Below are 23,128 nucleotides of genomic sequence, written 5' to 3' on the forward strand. Positions count from 1 at the left end.
TGTTTTATTACTGAAGCTCTTTGGGGTTCGTGAAAAATGCATTGATAATAATTAAGATTCTGAAATGTTATATATAATTATATGTTTTCATTTGGCAAAAAAAAAAAAAAAAAAATAAACTGCCAGATCGAGTTCGGTGCAACCTGCAAAAACAACGAGAACCGAGGCGCCCAACTCTTCGGTCCTCGGTCTATAGGGGTCACGAATCTCGCCATATGGACACACCGGGCTATATCGGACACCTAATGGTCGCCTTATCGGGGTTATGCGTTATACCGGGAGCAATATTGGCGCGTGGGTATTGGTGGCTGGGGGTGGGGGGTGGGGGGGGAGAGAGAGAGAGAGAGATAATAACTGTGTCACTTAACATCGACAGTATCAGAATCTCTCTCTCTCTCTCTCTCTCTCTCTCTCTCTCTCTCTCTCTCTCTCTCTCTCTCTCTCTCTCTCTCTCACCTGTCCTGGCCACACTTATTAAAGAGACAGGTAAAGGTACATTTAAATTGCTACACAATAGCCAATGCTGATAGACGAATTTACTTTTATTTTCTATTTTATTCTACGTTATTTTATTTCACATTATTTTTTTATCACTACATCTAGTTTTAATTTTGTTGTGAACTGCTGTATTTTGATCATTTTCAATATTTTTTTTCTAATCTTCGTGTCCTTCAGCGTTCCAATTATTTTTCCTTCATGTATTGGTGAATTTTTCTTTTCCTCTTTTCTTTTTTTTTCACGTTTTTTAACCAACTTTTTCCTCATTTATTTCAAGGGTATTTACTGCCTCGATGTTGATGGCGTGGTAGAGAGAGAAAATTTACCTTCCCACATTTTCATCCATTTTTTTTTGTCTATTTTCATGCACATATTTACCTGTACTACCATATTTTTTCACCCCACGCCCAGAAATTTGCTATACTTTCACACAGTCTCCCTCGTCCACTAAATTGTCTGCTTCCTTCCTTCCTTCCTGCCTCTGCTCCTCCCGCTCTCTATTTTCCTCTACGGCCTCTTCTTCCACTTTATCACCTTTATTATTTTACTTTATCACTGTCTTCTATTCCTATTTCCTGCTTCGTCTGTTTTTATCGGACTTTTACTTTACGTCTCTCTCTCTCTCTCTCTCTCTCTCTCTCTCTCTCTCTCTCTCTCTCTCTCTCTCTCTCTCTCTCTCTCTCTCTCTCTCTCTCTCTCTCTCTCTCTCTCTCTCTCTCTCTCTCTCTCTCTCTCCTTCCAATTTTGATCCATCTTCCGTCACATGAGAGATGTTTGTTTGTTGGTTGGTGTGAGTTTGATGGACTGTTAGCTGGTCGAACAAGAGTGGTGGCAAAAGAAAGAGGAGGAGGAGGAGGAGGAGGAGGAGGAGGAGGAGGAGGAGACCTTTATTACTTGTACAACTGTGGTAATTTAAAGCAAGACAAACATTTTTTTCTTCCTCTATTTCTTATCCTCTCCCTTTCCCCTCCTCCTTTTCTTTCTTTCTTCCTTCCCTCACTTCTCTTTTCCATTCTTCTCCTTCTGTCTTTATCCATCCTTCCCTTTCTTCCTGTCTTTCTTAATTTGCTTTCCTTCTCATCTTCCTCTATTTCTAGCCATTCTCTTCTTTCTTCCTGTCTTTTATTTGCTTCCTTCCTTTCTTTTCCCTTTGCCTTTAACCATCATTTCCTTCCTTCTTTCTTTCGCTTCCTTCCATTTTCTCTGTTTGCCTCTATCAGTCTTTGCCTTTCTTCCTTTCTTTCTTCCTTCACACCCTGCCTTCCTTCCCCTTTTGTCCCTCTGTTGTTTTGGATCCTTCCCTCTCCTCCTTCCTTCTTTACCTCCTTCCTCCTACCCTCTCTTCTTTCCTTCATTACTTTCTTCTGCCTCTGTCTCATCTCTCCTTTCTTCCATTCTTTTCTAATCTGCTTCCTTCTCTTCTTTCTTTCTCTCTTTTTTTGCCATTCTACCCTCTTCCTTCCTTCTCTCCTTCATTTCTTTTCTTTCTTCCTTCCTTCCTTTCTTCCTTCTTTGTCCCAGGAGAAGACAAGCCTTTCCTTCGTCCTCAGATCACGTCCTCTCGAGAAGTAAACACGTGTGACAAGAATTACAATACCAGCTACATGATTGTGGTGTTGGTGGTGGTGATGATGGTGAAGATGGTGGAGGTGGTGGTGATAGAGGGGACAGTAGTGGAGATGAGGATATGAAGACGGATGCGGTAGGGAAAGTGGTGATGATGGAGGTGATGGTGGTGGTGATGGTGGGGGTGATGACAGTAATGGTGATGACGAAGGTGGTGGTGGTGGTGTGATGGAGGTGATGGTGAATGGTGGTGTGATATCGAGAGAGTAGGTAGTGGTGTTAGTGGAGGTGAGAAAAAGGTGATGGTGGTGATGATTCTGGTGGTGATGACAATGGTGATGATGCAGGTGAAAGAAATGGTCACAACAGAGGAGAGGAAAGGAAAAAAAACAGAGAAAAAGTCGAGAAAGAGAGAGAAAGAGAAGGCGAAAGATAGAAAGAGGAAAAGAAAGGAAAGGAGAGAGAAAGGAAAATGGTGGCGGTAAGCGAGGTGGTTAAGGAGGGGGATGGAGAAAGAGTCTTTTATCCTCGTCGATTCAATTGTGTGAGAATACAGTTTTTTATCCGCCTGACGGGACGGAGACAGCGCGAGGGGCGGCGTGTCAGGGCGGCGAGGCGGGAGCAAAACACCTTAGCCTCCAGACTGACAGCAGGCAAGGGAGGGACAGGCCGAGGAGACGAGTGGCCTTTTCCGGGACCAAACATCTTTCTCCTTTCTTTCGTTTTTTCTCACTAAACGTTTCCCCTCGTTTTCTTTTCTATCTCTCTCTTCCTTTGTCTTTCTCCTTTTCTTTCTTTCTATCTCACTCTTTCTCGACTTTCTTCTCCGTGTTTTCCTCCTTTCCTTTCCTCTTATTCTTTTCTCTTTCTCCTTCCATCTTCTCTTTCTCTCGACTTTCTTCACACTGGCTTCCTTTCCTTTCTTTCTATTTTCTTCGTATGGATATTTGTGTCGACTCGATCCTCTTTAATTCTAAGGTGTGTGTGTGCGTGCGTGCGTGCGTGTGTGCGTGTGTGTGTGTGTGTGTGTGTGTGTGTGTGTGTGTGTGTGTGTGTGTGTGTGTGTGTGTGTGTGTCCTGAGAACCAATAACCTCACGTCCCCGCCCTGCCTAAGTTGAGCGTGCCCAGGGGCTTAATACTGCCTCGAGTTTCATTGCGTCCGTCTTCTCCCGCAGTGGGCGCCGCGGGAGGCTTCGCGCCCAGCATCGAGGCGCCGTCAACCTCGGAGCAGCCGCCCACCACCACCGTGGACGCAGCATTTCTCCCGGCCTTCCTCGGCAGACACAACACCACCGTCACCGTCCACGCAGGAGACACCGCTACGCTCTCCTGTCACGTGGTGCGGCTCGGGGAGAAAACGGTACGTGACGCCGCAAAAATGTGAACCACTGCCCGTAACGCTCAGACTCCATCCATCTGAATGTCTCCAACTCCCGCCATATTCCCGCCAGCAGCCAGCCACTCCGCCATCCACCCAGCCTGTCAGCCTTCCCCTCACCCCCCTCAACAACCTCAGTCCGCAGGTCAAATATCACAAACTACTCGTAACCTGTCCAGCCACCTCTTCCCACTCATGGTCACGCATCACCCACCACCACCACCACCACCACTCACCCTCCGCCACTCTACACCACCAGCCGCCACCCACCACCAACAGCCTCCACCCCGACCCTTGCCCACCCAGATCCAACCCTCTCACGACCCACTAACTGACCCATAAATCTCACTTTTCCCCTCCACCCACACGCTCTCTCTCTCTCTCTCTCTCTCTCTCTCTCTCTCTCTCTCTCTCTCTCTCTCTCTCTCTCTCTCTCTCTCTCTCTCTCTCTCTCTCTCTCTCTCTCTCTCTCTCTCTCTCTCTCTCTCTCTCTCTCTCTCTCTCTCTCTCTCTCTCTCTCTCTCTCTCTCTCTCTCTCTCTCTCTCTCTCTCTCTCTCTCTCTCTCTCTCTCTCTCTCTCCCTCTCTCTCTCTCTCTCTCTCTCTCTCTCTCTCTCTCTCTCTCTCTCTCTCTATCTCTCTCTCTCTCTCTCTCTCTCTCTCTCTCTCTCTCTCTCTCTCTCTCTCTCTCTCTCTCTCTCTCTCTCTCTCTCTCTCTCTCTCTCTCTCTCTCGAACACACACACACATGTTCCTCTTAATACCCTGTGGCCTACCATTTTAACCTTCCCCTTTTTCTCTCCTCCCCCTCTCCCTCTCTATCTCTCCTTTTCCCACTTCCATTTTTTCTCTTACTCTGTCATTACACATCCCCCTCGCGTCTCATCGCCCTGATAAGCTGGTCCCCTCAAGCCTTCGTGTGCTGATTGAAGTCGGGGGGATGAAAAAGGTGAGAACGACAGGTAAAAACGCAGACTCGGTGATACCTGCGTGGAATGATTGAAAGGAGGAGGAGGAAGGTTAGGTAATGGTGATACTCGTGTGTGTGTGTGTGTGTGTGTGTGTGTGTGTGTTTAGGGGGATACTGCAGAAAATTGAGGGAAAAAAAGTGGCAGACGGGTTGATATAGATATGAAAAAGAAGCGTTTGAGAGGGGAATGAGGAATGAGGAGATAATGTAGTGAAAATGACAAGGAAGTGAGACAAATTAAGTGAAAGCGGTGAAAGTACTGCAAAATAAAGAGGGATGCTGTGAGGGAGAGAAGAAGAGGATGAGGATGAGAGGAGAGGCATATGCTGTGGTGGGGATGCGATATGATGAAGTGGTTTTGCAGATAATGCGGGGTTGATGATGTGCAGGTATGATGGAGGCGTTGAGGCGGTGTGTGTGAGGGAGAGGAGGTCTTGAAGGGGAGAGGATGTCGAGTGGAGGTGAGACTGAAGGGGAAGAGGTGGAGGTAGCCATGTTCAAGGGGAGGTGACGACAAGGAGAGCCTGGGAGGAAGAGAGAAAGGAAGAAAAGCCTGAGAAAAAGATAAAGGAGGGAGAGGAGTTTAAAAAGATAATAGAGATGTGGAAAAGGAATAAAGGAAATAGCTGAGGGAAGAGAGAGTGGTGAATAAGTTTGGAAAGGAGGAGGAGGGGAAGGAAGGAAGAGTAGAGAAGAAATAAGAAAAAAAGAAAGAAAAGAGAAGGGTGAATTAGTCTGTGGTCTGGGAAGGAGGAGAGGAGAGACAGAAAGGATTGGAGGATGAACACAGGAAAAAAGAAGGGAAGAAAGGAGGGAATTAGTTAGAGAGAGAGGATGAGAGGGAGAGAGGCGTGAAGGGCAACTACAGGGAAGAAAGAAGAGAGGAAAACAGTGATTTTTTTAAGGCAAGGAATTGAGAGCGATCGATGTTTTTATTCCGCCAACGTGACAGGATGTGGTGAGCTTTGGGGAATGTGTGGTGAGTGTGACTAGGAAAGAGAGTGTGGTGAGATGTGGCGAGTGATGAGAGAAAGGTATGGTGAGAGAATGTGGTTAAAAAGGTGTGTTGAGAGTGGTTAGTGTAGTGTAGTGAGGGAGGAAGGTGTAGAGGAGCTGGTGTATGCGTTCACAGGTGTCTGGTACAGGTAAGGGGCGGAGCGAGCAACAGGTGGGCTAACGCAGGGAGAAAAAAGTCAATCCAGGTGAAAGTCTCGTTGGGAATATCACTCCACCGCGCCTTGCACCGTAGTAACGAGAAAGGGATGTTATACTGATTTTTTTATTTTTATAACATCGGTAACTTGTTTTTATCGCTTTTATATTATACGATTTCATAGATTTTACATTATGTTCTTGTGTACCGATAGCATTTTTTTTTCTCTCTATGCAAAATAAAAGAAAGAGATTGCAGAACTATATGCCGTGTTATAAGATCTTCTGAATAATGGTTTAGCTTAGTTACCCAATTTTTATGAGAGGTAAGAAGGTAACTAGATTAAAATGAGTGAGAAACGAAGATATATACTGCATCTTCATTTTCATTCCCTGCTAGAAGTAAGAAAAACACCGCTCGGAAATCTCATCACATATATCCAAGTAATTAGAAAAGACCCAAAAAGAAACGAATAAATAAGCAAAGCAAAAAATATGACGGCCATGCATTTTCATTCCCTTAAGAAAAAAACAACGCGAAGCAAATCACATCATGCATTTCCCGCGCCAGACTTACTATGTCGACACAAAGGGTATTTTATGAACCTAAATCCCCGGGTAATATAGAATGCATGAACTCACCCTCTCACTTTCCCTTTCCTCCTCTCACCTCAGCTCACTTTCACTCTCCTCCCCTCACCTTCCTTACCTGGCCTCCACACGGGCGCAAGGAGGGACAGGTGTGAGGGGAGGTGGAGCGCACGGAGTCTCTCACCTGCATTCTTCGCACCTTGTTTAATGAGTTTTCGTCAGACTCGTCATACCTGTGTCGGTGTTTAATATGCATGAGAGTGTGATGGATGGTGTGTGGAGTTTTTTTCTTCTTCTTATCTTTTTCCTTCCCCTTTCCTTCCATTTACTTCGGTGTGTATTCTCCTTTATCTTCTGCATCTGTTTTCCCACCTACTCAAATGTGTATTCATTTTTTTTTCCTTTTCATCTTTCCTTCCATTTAATCCTATATGTATTCTCCTTTTTCTTCTCCTTCATCATTCCTCTTACTTATTCCTATCTTTTCGGCCTTGTTATCTTTTTCTCGTAGCTCCTTTTTATCTTTTTTCCTCTATCAAATCTATAATTCCTTTCTTTTCAATTATATTATTTTTTTTCTTCTTCTCTTCTTCCTCCTTCTATTGTCCTATTTATCCTCCCACTCGTCTCTCCAAGCCTCCCTCTCCTCTAACTTGTCAATTCTTTTCCTCCTTCATTTCAACAAGTTCTTTCTTTTCAACGACTTTCTTCGTGTTCTATTCTCCCTCCTCCTATTGTCCTTCTCACCTCCCACTCTTCTCTTCAAGCCTCCTCCTCCTCTTCTCACTTTTCTCTTCTCCCCTCATTATCTTCCTCTCCCTCTTTCGTTTCTTCCTCTTTCCTTTCCTCCCTTCCCTACCCCAGCAGCTGCTTATGACTATTTTAAAATGTGTTGTGGGATGCAGAGAAGTGGAGGGGAAGGAAAAAACTGACAACAGGAAATGAAAAAAAATATATAAAGTTAGTTGTGGGATGAAAAGAAGAGGAAGGAAATGATTGACAACAGGAAGATAGATAAAAAATACAACACCTGGTTCCTATCTTTTCTCTCTCCCTTTTTCCTCCTCGCGCTAAGCTTAAATAAAAAAGAAAAAAGAAAAGAAAAAAAGAAAAACTGATATACCTGCTCTCTTGCACACACCTGAAAGCTTAATCAACGCCTCACCTACAACACACCTGCACTCTCATTAGCCTTTCTACACCTGGTACACACACACACACACACACACACACACACACACACACACACACACACACACACACACACACACACACACACACACGCACACACACAAACAGTCACAATTAAACAGAAAAATCTCGACCAATTATAATCACCGCATCAGTCCTTCGCATTAACGCACCTGCAATGTTAAACAGGTGCGCAATTGTTTACTCTGTTGGACGTGGCGGTAATGAGGGATTTCGTATTCGTCATCAGGCTCTAAAGCAATAGTACCAGCCATAACAATAATAACAGGAATAATGATGGTAATGATAATAATAGTAACTGGGGTCCATCAGGTTCACTCGTCGGATCCTCGTGAAAAAGGTCGTTTGTTATCCTATTTGTGGTCTTATGGTCGAGTTTCATGCCCCAGACGGTCTTATTATACCCCTGAGTTGAGCGTTCCTGGGGCCTCGATTCTCTCGGTTTTACGGGTCAACTAAACCATGTCTGGAGCCGCGCGAATGGCCGCCACAAAGACCCGTCTCACCCTCTAACGGCGACCTCCACTGCAAAAGGTAAAACAACGAGTAAGCATTTTCTGATTCGGGATAGAGATTGCACCGACTTTATGATGTTCGATTCTCGTCTTCCATCTTCTTTTATCTTCTGCCTATACCTCGTTCTGGGCTTTCTTTCCGTGTCTCTGCAGATGTTGAAGCCTATTTTACGAGTGTGTGAGAGAGAGAGAGAGAGAATGGGGAGAGATAGGGAGAGGGAACAGAGTGAAGGGGAAAGGGGAGAGGGGATATTGAGAGCGGGACTTGGAGAGGGAGAAAGGAAAGGGTACGAGGGAGTGAAAAGAGACGGACGAGGAAAGGAAGCGAGAGAGGGAGAGAGCGGAGTGATTCGGAGGAAGGAGAGGAGCGGGCAGGAGGGTGCAAATTGCGTGTGAAATGTCAATAGTACAGTTCAGGAGTGTTGTGGGTGATTGCAGTGTCTCTTGTCAGGTGATGAGGGGCAGAAAACGGAGGTAGAGTGGAGGTAAAACATGTGTTCTTACGAGGGGGAGCGGAAAGGGGATTGATGTAATGACAGAGAAGGGAAGGAAGTAAGCGATTAGGGAAGGTGGAGGAATGCTTTTGGTGGATGTAATAAACGGATGTAGAGTAGTTGTAAAAGGTGAATTCATAGGACGGATAATGGAGAGGTGTTGATGTAATGAGAGAGAGAAAATAAGGAAGCTAGCGATAAGAGAACGTGGAGGAATGGTATTGATGGGAGTGGATGACTTATTTATAAAGGGTGAATCAGTGGGAATGGCTTGCTGTGACGGAATGATGGACGCAAACGACGGGGTGGAGTTGAGATTTAAGTGAGTGGAGAGGAAGGTGGAGGGGTGCAGGGAGGGGTTGTTGTGGAGAAGTGCAGAGAAGGTGAATATATAATGCAAGGTAAGTGCCGCCATTCTGTGTGTGTGTGTGTGTGTGTGTGTGTGTGTGTGTGTGTGTGTGTGTGTGTGTGTGTGTGTGTGTGTGTGTGTGTGTGTGTGTGTGTGTGTGTGTGTGTGTGTGTGTGTCGTGCCGTGTCTCCGCCTTCTCTATCTTCTCCATTCCTCCTCCTCTTCCCCCCGCCCTCCTCCTCCTCCTCCTCCTTCTCCTCCTCCTCCTCCTCCTCCTCCTCCTCCTCCTCCTGCTCCTCCTCCTCCTCCTGCTCCTCCTCCGCCTTCTCCCCACTCCACATTTTCCACAACTTGTAATCGGAATAAAACACACATAAACACACACACAAAAATGAAATATAATATAAAAAAAGAAGAAATAAAGGCAAACGAAAATAACAACAAAAAAATGAAAATGAAAAATCTCCCGCCATTTCGACACACAGCAGCTTTTCTTAGTAAAATATTCCCCAGAAAAATCCATCGCAATATTAAATTTCATTGCGAAAGGTCGACCGAGCGAGGACGATATTGAAAGTGAAGTAATTCTGTTGATGGAGAGGCTGCTGATGAAATGACTCCCCGATGACGATGACGATGATGATGATGATGATGATGATGATGAAGATAATGATGACGATGACGATGATGAGGATAATGATGATGATTTTTTTTTTACAGCAAAGGGGTCAGTTCAAGGGCATAAAAAAAAGGTAACAAATGTGAAAAAAACCGCTACTCAAATGATGACGATGACGATAATGGTGATGATGATGATGATGATGATGATGATGGGAATGATGATGGTGGGGAAGATAATAATGAAGGTGCTGCTAATGATGCTTATGATAATTATGATGATGCTTATGATGATGATGATGATGACGATGAAAAAGAGGAGGATGACGGAGAGAAGAAAGATTATGATGAAGAAGAGTGAGGTAGAGAAAATAATGATGAAAATGACGGCAAAAACACCACCACCACCACCATAAACAACAACAACAACAACAACAACAACAACAACAACAACAACAACAACAACAATCACAGCGGTAGACAAACACATGAACGTCGAGAAACCAAACAACAACAACAACTACGACAGCGAGAACAAGAACAGCTACAAATAAAGGATAACGAGGTCGCATGAATTTGCCACCGAAAGAAAGGAGAACAAAAGGAATATGAAAGAAGAATCCGTCAGAACAAGCATAACAAACTACACACACACACACACACACACACACACACACACACACACACACACACACAACCCCGCCTCCTTCCCCCTACCCCACACGCACGCACGCACGCACACAGGTAATCTAGGTGGATCGAAAGGCCATCTATTATCCAGCAGGTGAGGGAAGGTGTGTTTGGGGGACGCAGGTGAGTCTCGCTAATTACTCTTTTTTTTTTTTTGTTTATGTTACCTGTCTTTTCACTTTCACCCCGCCGCCTCCCAACACAATTTTCCCCCTCCACTTTCTCCTCGTCCTCCTTTACCGTCTTTTCTTTCTATTTATCTTTTTTGTCCTCCTTTTCTTCCTCCTCTTCCTTCTTTTCCTCCTTCTTTTTCTTCTCTGTATTCTCCTTTTCCTCCTTCGGCTTCTTGTCCTAATTTCCTCGTCTACAACATCCTCGTCCTTCTTTCCCTTCTTCTCTTTATCTTTATCTCTGGTCCTCCTTCTCTTCTTTCTCCTTTTCCTCCTCTTCAATCCTTGTCTCTTTTTCTCCACCGCTTCCTCCTCATATCATATCGTTGACGTGTGGTAAAAGTGAAACCTTATAACCTCACGCGACATATTGACCAGTCAGCCGGCCAGTCATCTCAGCCAGTCTGGAAGTCACGGAATCAGTCAGTTAGCCGGTCAGTCAATAAAGGGGTCACTGAACGACGAGTCCAATCAGTCACACGGTTCGTCAGTTAGCTTGTCACTCAGCTAGACAGACGGGATATTAGGGAGCCGGTTAGATGGTTAGTTTACTCACCTAGTCAGTCATTCAGCTCGGTAGGAAGTTAATCGGATAGTCAACTAGTTAATTAGAGAGTCTTTGCGTTAACTATCAATACATACAGTCACTCAGTCCTCCAGTAAATCAGGGAGTCAGTTAGTTGGTTAGTTTATTTACCTAGACAGTCATTTAGTCATTTAGTAATTTAATCAGATGGTCAAGCAGTCCTTTGGTTAGTGTTTTTGCCAGCTGTCAGTACAAATAGTCAGTCCAGTCTTCCAGTAAGTTAGAAAGACTCATAATCTTTATTTGATTTTATTGAGGACCGAGATATTCATGAGCTCGTTCAGCCAGATCGTAAAGAATTTACCATAATGCACTTCAAAGCAATTCACTTCAGACCAAAATTTAAATATCAGAGAACACAGAATTTAGGGGAAAGAGAAGCATATAATTTTAGGCTCAACATTTTCTAAGCCACTTGACTGGAAGGGGAACGAACAAGTCAGTCAAGCAGTCAGTCAGTCAGTCACTAACTCATACATTCACCTGGGATCTACCTCATGCCTCTGCTGATCTCATGCTCTGAACGAAAAGTTAATTATTATGCTTTACGTGTAATGAATAAAATAAAAATGGGTTGATCAGATTACGAAGGTGTCAGGAGCCTAAGTATAACGATTCAATTTAACTTATTTATGCAATTAAATATTATTGCAAACTTATTTACATTCACTATCCCTTTGTTTTATTATTTTCTTAGTTTCTATTGTCATTCTTTCTTTGTTCATCTCATTTCTCTTCTAATCTTTTCAATTTCCTGCTTCCTCGCTGAGTAATGCAATCATTGTCGTTTCTCAATTAACGTACATCCTCATATCTCCTTTGATCTTCATCCTTCTCCTCCTACTCGCTCTTCTTGTTATCTTCGTCCTCCTCGTTCTTGTCCTGCTCCTCCTCCTCTTCATACTTCTCCTCTCTCTCCTTTTCCAAGAAGATATTCCGTTAGAGAACTAGAGCATGGAGGATCTAGTTCTGAGGAAGGAGGCGGCGGCGGAGGAGGAGGAGGAAAAGGAGGAGAAGGAGAAGGAGGTGGAGGGGGAGGAGTAGGAGGAGGAGGGGAAGTAGGGGGAGGAGGAGAAAGAAGCGTCGGCGTAGGGTAAGGAAAAAACAACAGATGGATAATGCTGGAAATGATATGAAAGGAAGAAGGAGGCATAAGGGATTTAACACAAGAATAGCCAGAAATAGAAGGAAGAAGCAGAGGAAGGAGGAGGAGGACAGAGGAGGAGGAGGAGGAGGAGGAGGAGGAGGAGGAGGAGGAGGAGGAGAAGGAGGGAGAGGAAAACTGGAGGCACGGGAGGAGGTTGAGGCCGAGAAGATAAGTGTGTGGATCTGACGCTTCCTCTGACCTCGGGCTGGAGCGTGTCGGCGGCAGCTGTGTGGTCGGGGCCGCTGGAACACGCTCGAGTGGCTATCGGTCTCACGTCCGCCCCGGGTTCGAGTCCTGAGGGAACGCGGCTCGTCTTCAGCAACTCGGGTACTGTTTGCGGTCACGTCGAGAGGGTAGAAAGTAGGAACACGTGTTAAGCTCCGGGTCTGTAGTAGAATTCGCGTGTTTGAGAATATGCAGGACGTGAAAATGTGAAATGGTGATGGTCGGAGTGGCGTCAAGGGTGATAAAGATAACAGAATTACTTTGTGGGATTCTCTATCACTTATACCTTTTGATGTTGTAGTTTTGTGGACTTTTTTTCACGTTGTTTTCGATGTCTGATATATTATTGATAACTGAATAACCTTTTGGAATTCTCTACCACTTATACTTTTTTAGACCAGTCGCTTTGTCGTTGTTATTCTTTTTTTTTTACAACAAAGGAGACAGCTCAAGGGCACAGAAAAAAAGAAAACAGTGATAAAATAAAAAAAAGCCCGCTACTCGCTGCTCCTAAAAAGAATCCAAAGAGGTGCCCGAAAGAGGGGTCCATTTCGGGAGGAGAGGTGTCCAGATGCTCTCCTCTTTACACTTGTCTTCTATTTCTTATGTAAAAAAGATAATAACTTTACATTCGTTCTCTGTTTGTAGGAGCGCCTTGTAACAACCGGGCTGGACAAACCGACTCAGTTCCGTGGGCTTTTTCTTGTCCTTTTCAGTGTTCACCCTTGACTTCTTTCTCAGGTGTAAAAAAAACAAAAAACAAAAAAAAACCTTGACATTCGTCCCGTGTCTGCAGCGGCGCCTGGATACAGATGGGCGTGACGAGTCGATTTTATATGCATGGACTTGGACATATTTGATAAGGCAATACGTTCGAGTCTCTGCGGTTAGTTGCTGGCTCCTAACTTTTACCGCTGAAGAAGAAAATGTCTTTTGCGAAAACACGAAAAATGGAAGAATATATAATGGACGAGACTGCGATCTGCGAAACTGAGAAACTCTGCGGTAGTCTTGAGCCAGATTCTACAACAAACTCGATTGCTATTGTTATTATTTTTATTTTATTTTAGCTATATGCACATACACTTGATTATACAAACGGTAATAACAACAGTGTAAACATTGACCCATTAACAAAGCTCTGTAAACAAATAAAAATGTAATCAATAAACAATCTCCCTTCTTCACATAAAAAAAACAATACACTATCCCGTATACACATGGGAAATCCCTGACACCCTTTCTCCTCCTCCTCCTCCTCCACCTCTTTATCCTCCTCCTCTTTGTCCTCCTCCTCTTCCTCTCGTACCTGGACACTGACGAACACTCCCGCCTCCATTACCTCTCCTGTGGCCCCGTCTGTAACCCTGCACTGCACTTCACTGCGTCGAGACACCGCCTCCCCTCCCCTGTCTCACTGTCCCTTACCCCTTTCCCGTCGTCCTGTCTCGTTACCCCCTCCCCTTTCCCCATCTCCCCCTCTCTCGTCTCACCACTCCACTGTCCCTCCCCCTTCCCCCCGCGCCATCACTGTCCCCTCCCTTGTTTCAAAGTCCTTCCCCCCTTCCTCCAATGTCTGGTTTCCTCTTTCTCCTCCTCTCTCACGATCCCCCCTCCCCCCATGACTCTCCGCCCCTTCAATCACCTTCGTCGCTGCACTCTCCCCTACCTTTCTCTCCTTCTGCATCCCCGCTCCATCCCTCTCTTTACCGCCCTTCCCCTGCCTCTCTCCCGTTTCATCGCTCCTTCCCCCTTTCCCCCTCCCATAAGCGCCGAGGTGAAGGCCGCCAGGAAGGGCAATATACATGTGACCTCATTTGTTGGCGCTGACGTGAGTCGAGCTCGGCCTTGAAGTTAATTGTAAGCCGCTTCATAATTATGTGGCCGCAGTTGTTCCATCTGGGCCGTGTTGCTGGTGGCGGGGCGTCGTTGTGCGGAGTGTTATGTCTGCTCGCGCGTGTTCCCAGGTGCTGACGGGTAGACACATACACGCAAATGCACATAAGTAGGTACACATTGGCAGGTACACACACAGGTAGTTACGAGTATACATTGGCAGGAACACACACAGGTATACACACGGGTAGTTATACGTAGGCAGGTACACATAAGCAGGTACACGTCGACAGATTGACATGGTAACTTACACGCCATACACCGATTAATTACGCACATGATAGTACACACGCAGCTATACACATATGAACGCATACACGCACGTAGATTGACACACACAGGTACCCACTCACTTTCACACTCACACACACACACACACACACACACATTCCGTGACGACCGAGAGAAATTGTGACTCCTTGATGAAACACACACACACACACACACACACACACACACACACACACACACACACACTCTCTCTCTCTCTCTCTCTCTCTCTCTCTCTCTCTCTCTCTCTCTCTCTCTCTCTCTCTCTCTCTCTCTCTCTCTCTCTCTCTCTCTCTCTCTCTCTCTCTCTCTCTCTCTCTCTCTCAGGTAGATATCGCTGGCACGCGTTCTTACATAATGAAAACGGGGATAGAAAAAGTAATAGGAAGACCCACTTTGGCGAGCCACTCACGAGAACCACGTCATGCAAGGCGCCAAGCCCTCCCCACGGACTGAGATTAAGGCCGCTACGAAGACAGGACAGCTAACGAAGAGACTAGCATTCCTTTATGTTCCTTTATATTCACGAAAACGCTTTGAACAGGGTAAACAGAGAGGTGGGAAAAGAAAAGAATGTTAGATATGAATTGAGGTTTATTTCTATGTTCCTTTATGTCCACAAGAACGCTAAGAGCAGAGTAAGTAGAGAGGTGGGAACAGAAGATAATGTTAGAGACGAATTGACGTTTGTTTCTACGTGCAAGGGAGAGTGGAAGACAGGTAAGGAAGACTTTATGACCCTATTGTCTTCGTTTTACACCTAAGATAAGGAAGGGTGAGAGATAGAAAGATAATAGAGGTGATAATAGAGTTAGAAACGTGAGAGATAGAAAGATACTAAAGGGGAGAATGGAGATAGAAAGTTGAGGGATAGAAGACAATATCAAAAGCAAAGTCTTTTGAGTGTCAGGTAAAGAGGCAGACAGGTAAAGAAGACGATATTAGCAAATTAGTTCCTTTTACACCTGAGGAAAAAGTAATTAGGAAAGGTGAGAGAAAAGAAGACAAAATTAACCACTAGATCCGTATTATTCATAAGTATAAGGTAAGGACGAAGACAGGTAAAGACGACATTGCTATCCCATTATGTCTTATACACACCTGAGAACAAAGCAAATAGCAAGGTGAGGAAAAGAAGACAAAATTAACCACTAAATGCGTATGACTCCTAATTGCAAGGTAAATACAGAGACAGGTAAAGGAGAGGATTATTATGACCATTATGTTCTTATACGCCTGAAGAAAAAGTAAATAGCAAGGTGAGGAAAAGAAGACAAAATTAACCACTAAATGCGTATGACTCCTAATTGCAAGGTAAAGACAGAGACAGGTAAAGAAGAGGATATTACATCATTATGTCCTATTACACGTGAGAAGTTAAATAGAAGGGTGTGAGGAAAAAAAAAAAAGAATAATAGCCACGAGACACATTACCCTAAAGTCCAAGGTAAATATGCGGACAGGTAAAGGTGGAATTATGAACCATTAAGTTTGTGTTCCCCATAAGTCGACGAGTTACTACAGGGATAAAGGGAAGGTGTAACGAGGTATTTCCACAGTCATTTTTTTCTCTCTCTCTCTCTCTCTCTCTCTCTCTCTCTCTCTCTCTCTCTCTCTCTCTCTCTCTCTCTCTCTCTCTCTCTCTCTCTCTCTCTCTCTCTCTCTCTCTCTCTCTCTGTTTTTTTTTGTTATTCTAGTTTTTCTGTCATCTCTTTCTCTCTTTCTCGTCGATTTCAGTCACAGATTTTTGCTTTTCTCTTTTTTACCTTTTTTTCTGGTCAGTGTGAGAGATTCCTGTTGTCTGTCCGTCCATGAATGATTTTTTTTAATTAGTGGACGAGTTTTCTTCATTGTTTTCTCTTCTTCCTTTTCGTGTCTGTCACTCTTGTTCGACCATTTTATTCGCGTTCTTGGTTTTCCTCTTCTCTCTTTCTCTCTCTCTCTTTTTTGGTCGCGTTCTTGCTCTTCTTCCTTCATTTATATATTTTTTTCTTTCCCATTTCTTTTTCACTGCAATTGTCAAATGAAACTGGGGGAAGGAGTTGAGGTGAAGTTAACTAGTGTAAAACTCGCTGTAAAAAAAAGCTCTGTCTGTCTGTCTATCTGTCTGTCTGTTTGTCTGTATGTCTATCTGTTTGTCTGTCTGTCTGCTTTCTGTTTGTTTTCTCTGTTTGTCTACATATATTTATTTCTCTATTTATTTATCTGCCAGTCTGTCTGTTTCTGTGTGTGTGGCTGTCTCTGTCTGTTTCTGTGTGTGTGGCTGTCTGTCTGTTTTTATGAGTTCTCTGTCTGTTCCATCTGTCTATCTGTCTGTGTCTGTATGTCTATCTCTTTGTTTCTCTCTCTCTCTCTCTCTCTCTCTCTCTCTCTCTCTCTCTCTCTCTCTCTCTCTCTCTCTCTCTCTCTCTCTCTCTCTCTCTCTCTCTCTCTCTCTCTCTCTCTCTCTCTCTCTCTCTCTCTCAAGGTCACCGGGACACACCACTTACAACAACACAATCAATAAAAAATAAACGTAGGCGACAAACGTCTAACACGCCCCAATTAACCACCTTTTTCGGCAGGTAATTAGCGCTGTACCTTGTCTCTCGCCATCAGTCTCCCCAAAGTCTCATTAGGTCATTATTCTCCCATCAAAGAGTCCCAGGTGTATTGTCCGTCATGTGTGTGTGTGTGTGTGTGTGTGTGTGTGTGTGTGTGTGTGTGTACCTGCCAATAAATCAGTTAATCAATCCGTCTATAAGCGACTGATCAAAACTGCTTACCATTTATCCGCGTTCCTCGTTCCATATATTTTCCCTAAGGCGTCTAATAAAACACTGTCGATACGGGGAGAGAGAGAGAGGGCGACCGAGATAAATAGATAGATAGATAGATAGATAGATTGAGAGTACTGTTATCATTATTTTTTTTCTACTACAGCAAGTAACGTGGGCGCGACGGAGGGGCAGCGACATTGACTTCCTGACGGTGGGACATCAGACATTCCACAACGACAAAAGGTATATGTATAGAAAGGAAAGAAGTGGTTGAGGGAGAGAGGGAGGGAGGAATGGAGAGAGCGAGATTGAGAGGGGAGGAAGAGCTGAAAGAAGGAGGAAGGGAGGAGGAGGTTGAGACACATGAGAAGTAAATGAAGGAGGTAAGGAAACTGGGAAATGGAGAGATGGGAGGAGAAGAGATGGAGAAAGGGGAGAAGGGAGGGAGGACGGGAGATGAAGAGGGGAAAAGCAAGGAGGGAGGCAGGGAGATTGAACAGATGGGAGGTGAAGAAGGGGAGGAGAGAAGAAGGAAGGAAGAAAGGAATTGAAAAGTAATGATAGCTGGAAAGTAAAAGGAGGAGGCAAAGAGAAGGGAGAGGGATGCAAGAAGGAGGAGAGATAAAGGGAGGAGAGGGAGAGAGGGGAAGATGAAAGAAGGAAGAGGAAGATAAGGGTAAAGAAAGAGAGAGGGAAGGAGGAATGCAAGGAGAATGAAGAGATAAGGGAAGAGGAGAAGAGGAGTGAAGAAGAACCGGGGAGAGATAAGAAGGAAAGGAACGAAACACAAATATTTAGTTCACAAGATAATAAAGGAGAGGTTTAGTTAAGGAAGAGAGGGCGAAGTAAAACGAAGGCGAGTGAAAAGGAAGAGGAAAAGGAGGATGCGGAGGAAGAAGAAGAGGAGGAAGAAGAGGAGGATATAAAAACAAACAGGAAGTGAGTCGTACGAACAAGGGAGGCAGTGATAAAGAATGTGAGGTGAAGAGGACGAAGGAATGAAGGAACGAAGGGAAGAAAAAGGGAGCTATGAAGATGAGAAAGAGGAATGTCGAGGAGGAGGAAGTGGGAAGGAAGACGCCACTGGAGGAGGAGGAGGAGGAGGAGGAGGAGGAGGGTAATAAACAAACAGGAACAAAACACATGAACGGAAGTGGAAGAAAGACATTTTGTTTAATTAGATTTCGTGCAATTAGTTGGTTGTTTTTGTTCTCTCTTTCTCTCTCTCTCTCTCTCACTCTCTTTGTTTATCTGTCTGTCTCTCTCTCTCTCTCTTTCTCTATCTGACAAACCACACATCACCTCTCGACGCCATAAACAGAAACACGAGAACAAAGACAACAACAATAACAACGATAATAACTAAAACAACAACAAAATTACTCGCACACAAGCAACAACAAAGCGACCTCAACACACACACAAAAAAAAAAAATGTAAAACGAGCAAGAATTCTTTACCATGAAACACTACAACACAAATATTTAAACACCAATTCCTCTTTTCAGCTTAAAAAAATAGTAGTAAAAACAGCGTGTGTGTGTGTGTGTGTGTGTGTGTGTGTGTGTGTGTGTGTGTGTTAGTACATGTGTTTCTTCTCGGGTAGGTACACATGGCGACTTCTAGGTAATGTCTTTTGTATACCTTGTCTTTGTATCTCAGGTGAAGGAGGGAGTGGGGAGGGAGAGGAGGAGGTAGAGGTGGGTAGTGGAGGGAAAAATTCCTCACAATAAATATATAGAATGGGTTTAGGTACTTATATTCTCTCCTCTATTTTTACCTTCCCCTCTTACTTCCGTGTTCCCCTCCCTCTCTCTCTCCCTTCCTTCCTTCCTTTGGTCCTTCCTACATTAGTTCTTTCGTTCGTTCGTTCGTTCGTTCCTTCATTCCCTCGTTCCTTCCTCCCATTTTTTCTTCATTCCGGTCTTTCTGCCTCCCTCCCTTCCTTCCTTCCTTTCTTCCTCCATCCTTCCTACTTCCATACCTCCATCATTCCTTCCCTCCTTACTCTTTTCCTTCCTTCCTTCTTTCTTTTTCCTTCCTTCCTTGTGTTCTTCCTTTCCACTCTAAGATTCTCGTTCCATTAAACATCAAAAAAATTTCTTAACGCTTACGCCTCATCTACAAATTCTTTATATAAACCCCTTCACCTCAAAACAAACAGATAAACAAACATTCAAACAAGCATGCTCAGTTTATAAAAGTTCAACAAGCATATGCAACACTCACGTCAAGTTTCAGGTCCACCTTCGTCCATTTTTGTTTCTCGTCACTGAAAAAATAAAACACGAGAATTAAAAGAGGAAAACAACTACGAGGAAAACATATATGGGTTAAGGGAGAGAGAGAGAGAGAGAGAGAGAGAGAGAGAGAGAGAGAGAGAGAGAGAGAGAGAGAGAGAGAGAGAGAGAGAATGGCTAATCCTAAAACCCTTTAAAACCATTTTACATTTTCCACTTCCAATAATAATTCCATGAATATTTTACACTAAATTACCTGAAAAAATTCCTGAAACGTTAGTCCGTGTTTATCGGTCACACACACGCACGCGCACACACACACACGCACCCCTCCCCACCCCCACCCCCCCACCCACCCCACACACACATGCAGTCATACCCATTCTCTCTCTCTCTTTTTTTCTTTATTTCTATCTTTCTCAGACCCAAGAGCATTATACATATCTATTAAGCCAAACCACGTAAAGCCTCGAAACAAACAAGAAAAAATAGAGAACATCAACTTTCAGAATTTACGACAAAAAATATATATATAAAATGTACTTCAATAAATAATAACAGAAAAAAAACGAAAAAAAAAAACTCATGCTTTACTGTAATACCTCTGGCAAATATTTTCACATATTAGTAGAGCGAAGTGGAAGCTGTGGACGATAATGAAAATGTCGAGTTTTTAATCAGGTGTTTGCCTTTGGTCTCGGCCCCTCCGCTAATTATCTTGGCTTTGATTTTACTAGTGAAAGTCTGCCTCGGAAGGTTTTTGATGAATGTTCTCTGGTGCGTTGACCTCTGATAGCTGCGTGTGTGCGTGTGTGTGCTTGTGTGCGCGTGTCTGTGTGTGTGTGTGTGTGTGTGTGTGTGTGTGTGTGTGTGTGTGTGTGTGTGTGTGTGTGTGTGTGTGTGTGTGTGTGCTTGTGTGCGCGTGTGTGTGTGATAACGGAAAAATGACAGAAGTAAATGTAAATGAAGTTATATAAGTAAACGAATGAGTGAAGTAGATTTTTAAGTGAGTGAAGAGGCAGCCGGGGGGGGGGAGGGGGGAGGAAGGGAGACGACCTGTTGAAAAATGCAAAAAAAAAAAAAGTGGATACATAAAAGAAGGTAAATGCCACTATAATGTGTGTGTGTGTGTGTGTGTGTGTGTGTGTGTGTGTGTGTGTGTGTGTGTTCCCTTTATGCAGCAGTGGGGATAAAATCAAGATGACGGTATAATCTGCATCGCGTTCCAATCAGCATCAAGGATTTCATAGTACGACGCGGCACTTTAAAAGCAGCATCAGGAGTTAACGTTGTGTGCTCTTATGCGCTTCCCTATAATGCCGTGATGCACATATAGGCTCGCTGGGTTGTCTGTCTGTCTATCTGTCTGCCCGTCTGTCTGTCTGTTGTTGTGGCTGTCTGTCTGTGTGTGTGTCTGTCTGTCTGTGCGTGTCTTCCTGCGTGTTTTGTTTTTTTTTGGTTTTCCTGTTTTTGTGTCTGTTTAAGTTTGTCTGTGTTTTTGTTTTTCATTGTCTGTGTTTTTATTTGGTTGTCTGTCTTTTTCTCTCTGTCTGTGTCTGTCCGTTCGTCTGTCTGTATATATTTACCTGTTTTTTGTTTATTTTTGTCGGATGTTTGATTGTCTGTGTATTTTTCTGCATTATTGTTTGTGCTTTTCCTTGTTTTCTGTCTTTTTATCTCTTTGTCTGTGTCGGTTTTTCCTGTGTTTGTATGTCTTCGTCTTGTTTTTGATTGTCTATGTGTTTTATCTGTATTTTTCTGTTTATTTATTGTTTATCTGTTTGTTTGTTTGTTTGTTTGTGTGCCTGTCTGTGTGTGTCTCGTTGTTGTGGTTGAGGTGTTGACATTCCTACCCGCTAATCAGTCTCCCCAACACTTCACAGCTTCCTGGAAATGCCACACAGCGTTTGAAGTATTAAATATTGGTTATCTAGAAGGGCGTAAGGAGGAGCCAAGATGATGAAGTACTATTACAGTCTGATCAATACTCTTCCAAATTTCTCATTTTAGAATTACGGGAGGAAACGAAAAAGAAACAGCATTTACCTTATACACACATTACAACAGGATTATTTACGAGAGAAACCAAGTGGGAAATATTGTGGTCTTCTGGAAATGGGACGAGAATAGTGAATTAATCCGGTTGTGTTGAGAGGAGACAAATTAAAACTCAGTCGTGTACTCTGTCTGAAGGGGAATAGAGAGAAGAGCCAATAGTACAGTTTAATATGGGAGCAGTAAAAGAGTAAATAGTCAGAGTGTGTTGAGAGGAAACCTATCAAATCCCAGCTGTGTACTCGGTCGTCAAGGGAACCGCGAAGAGACAGAATCGTTCCTTTACATATGGGAACAGTACAAGCTCTACACGTGTAAGAAGGAGTCTGTTATATCCTTCCCAACAGCGACGTAAACCGAGGACTTATCAGAGAGCAGAAACATCATAGCATTACCCGTGAGACCAGAACAACGACGGAAACAAAGTCCTCACCTAGACCTTCAAACACGAATAAAAATTTAACGCGGATGAGACACAGCTCTATATCCAATGCTGCTGGGCCGGCAATTTCAGGTAAAGGTGACGCTGACAGCCGTTTAACAATACACAAGGGGAGGAAAACCAGCCAGGGAATATATACCTCTCGCCTCTCGAACACAACAAAGACCTATACAATTCAGACCCGCTCAGAGGCCTCCATACTGGCTCAGTGCGTATTTATCAGCAAATGGGAACAGAGGCGGAACGAAGGCCGATTAGTGTTCCCTCAGGACGTGGAAAGGGACAGGGTCTTCGTGTTTGGGGTCGACCCGTCCTCGAGGGATGAATAGGAAAGGAGTCGACGTGTGGCAGAGGTGGAGACAATCCTTGTTTTGCTGGGAAGTGTTTACCGTCTCTTATGAAGTAAATTTGGTGAGGAGAATACTGGAAATAAGAGAAGAGGAATGAGAGTAGAAGATTGATTATAATGATGGCAGTATTGGTAGTGCTGGCTATGGTAAAAATATAACAGTAACATATAATGAAAAAAAATATCAATAATAATATTAAGAGTAAAATTATGGTAACAACGAAAAAATTAATGTTACTACACTACTACTTCTAACTTTCCAGTCGCAATAAATAAGATACGAAAAATGGAACGGCAAAATAAGATAATATAAAAAAAATAATAAAGATGGAGATATATAATTAGACATTCATAGTATATAGATAGACAGAAAGATAGGTAGATATTGATTGATAGATAGACGGGTTTGAGAGAGAGAGAGATAATGCCATTTCTAGGCGATCGGGCTTGCGAAATATTCCAACCTTCAACATGTGAATTTCGGAGGCAACAGGACTACAGATGACAGGAGGAAACTAAGGAAAAGGGTGCAGAATAGGAGACGAAATAAATAAGTTTTGGTGACGCGGAAACATTGGGAAGAATTGAGATGATGAAATTAGAAAGAATAGGGGACGCAGTAACAGGGAGAAAAAGCAGGGGAGAAAGAAAGAATTAAACGATTGAATGAAGTCTATGAAATGCAAGAACAGGAGGGAAGAGTAGAAGGAAAGGAAGGAAAGATGCAATGAGGAAGACTTAGTAACGAAGGAGCAGGGGAGCAAAAAGGGAATAAAGGAAGAAATAGGGAAGAGGGTAACGAAACGAAGGATAGGAGAGTAGCGTAGAAGGAAAGAATAAGCAGATGAATACATGAAAAAAAGATGAGATATGGAATTATGAGAGGAAATTAAATAAAATATTTAGCTATTGGCCACGTATAGACGGAAATAAAACAAAGCAAAAAAAATATGAAAA

General features: G+C 43.7%; 1 protein-coding gene across 1 annotated transcript in view; it reads left to right on the forward strand.

Moving 5' to 3' along the window:
• LOC126981532 (uncharacterized) overlaps positions 1 to 23,128 on the forward strand; it is a 128,204-nt gene that overhangs the window by 77,730 nt on the left and 27,346 nt on the right. Inside the window, exons 3-4 of the mRNA XM_050832727.1 lie at positions 3,241 to 3,425; positions 17,249 to 17,328. Coding sequence (XP_050688684.1) covers positions 3,241 to 3,425; positions 17,249 to 17,328 — 265 coding nt within the window. The remainder of the gene's footprint in view (positions 1 to 3,240; positions 3,426 to 17,248; positions 17,329 to 23,128) is intronic.

Source organism: Eriocheir sinensis, chromosome 48, assembly GCF_024679095.1.
Source record: "Eriocheir sinensis breed Jianghai 21 chromosome 48, ASM2467909v1, whole genome shotgun sequence".
In the NCBI taxonomy this organism is placed as follows: domain Eukaryota; kingdom Metazoa; phylum Arthropoda; class Malacostraca; order Decapoda; family Varunidae; genus Eriocheir; species Eriocheir sinensis.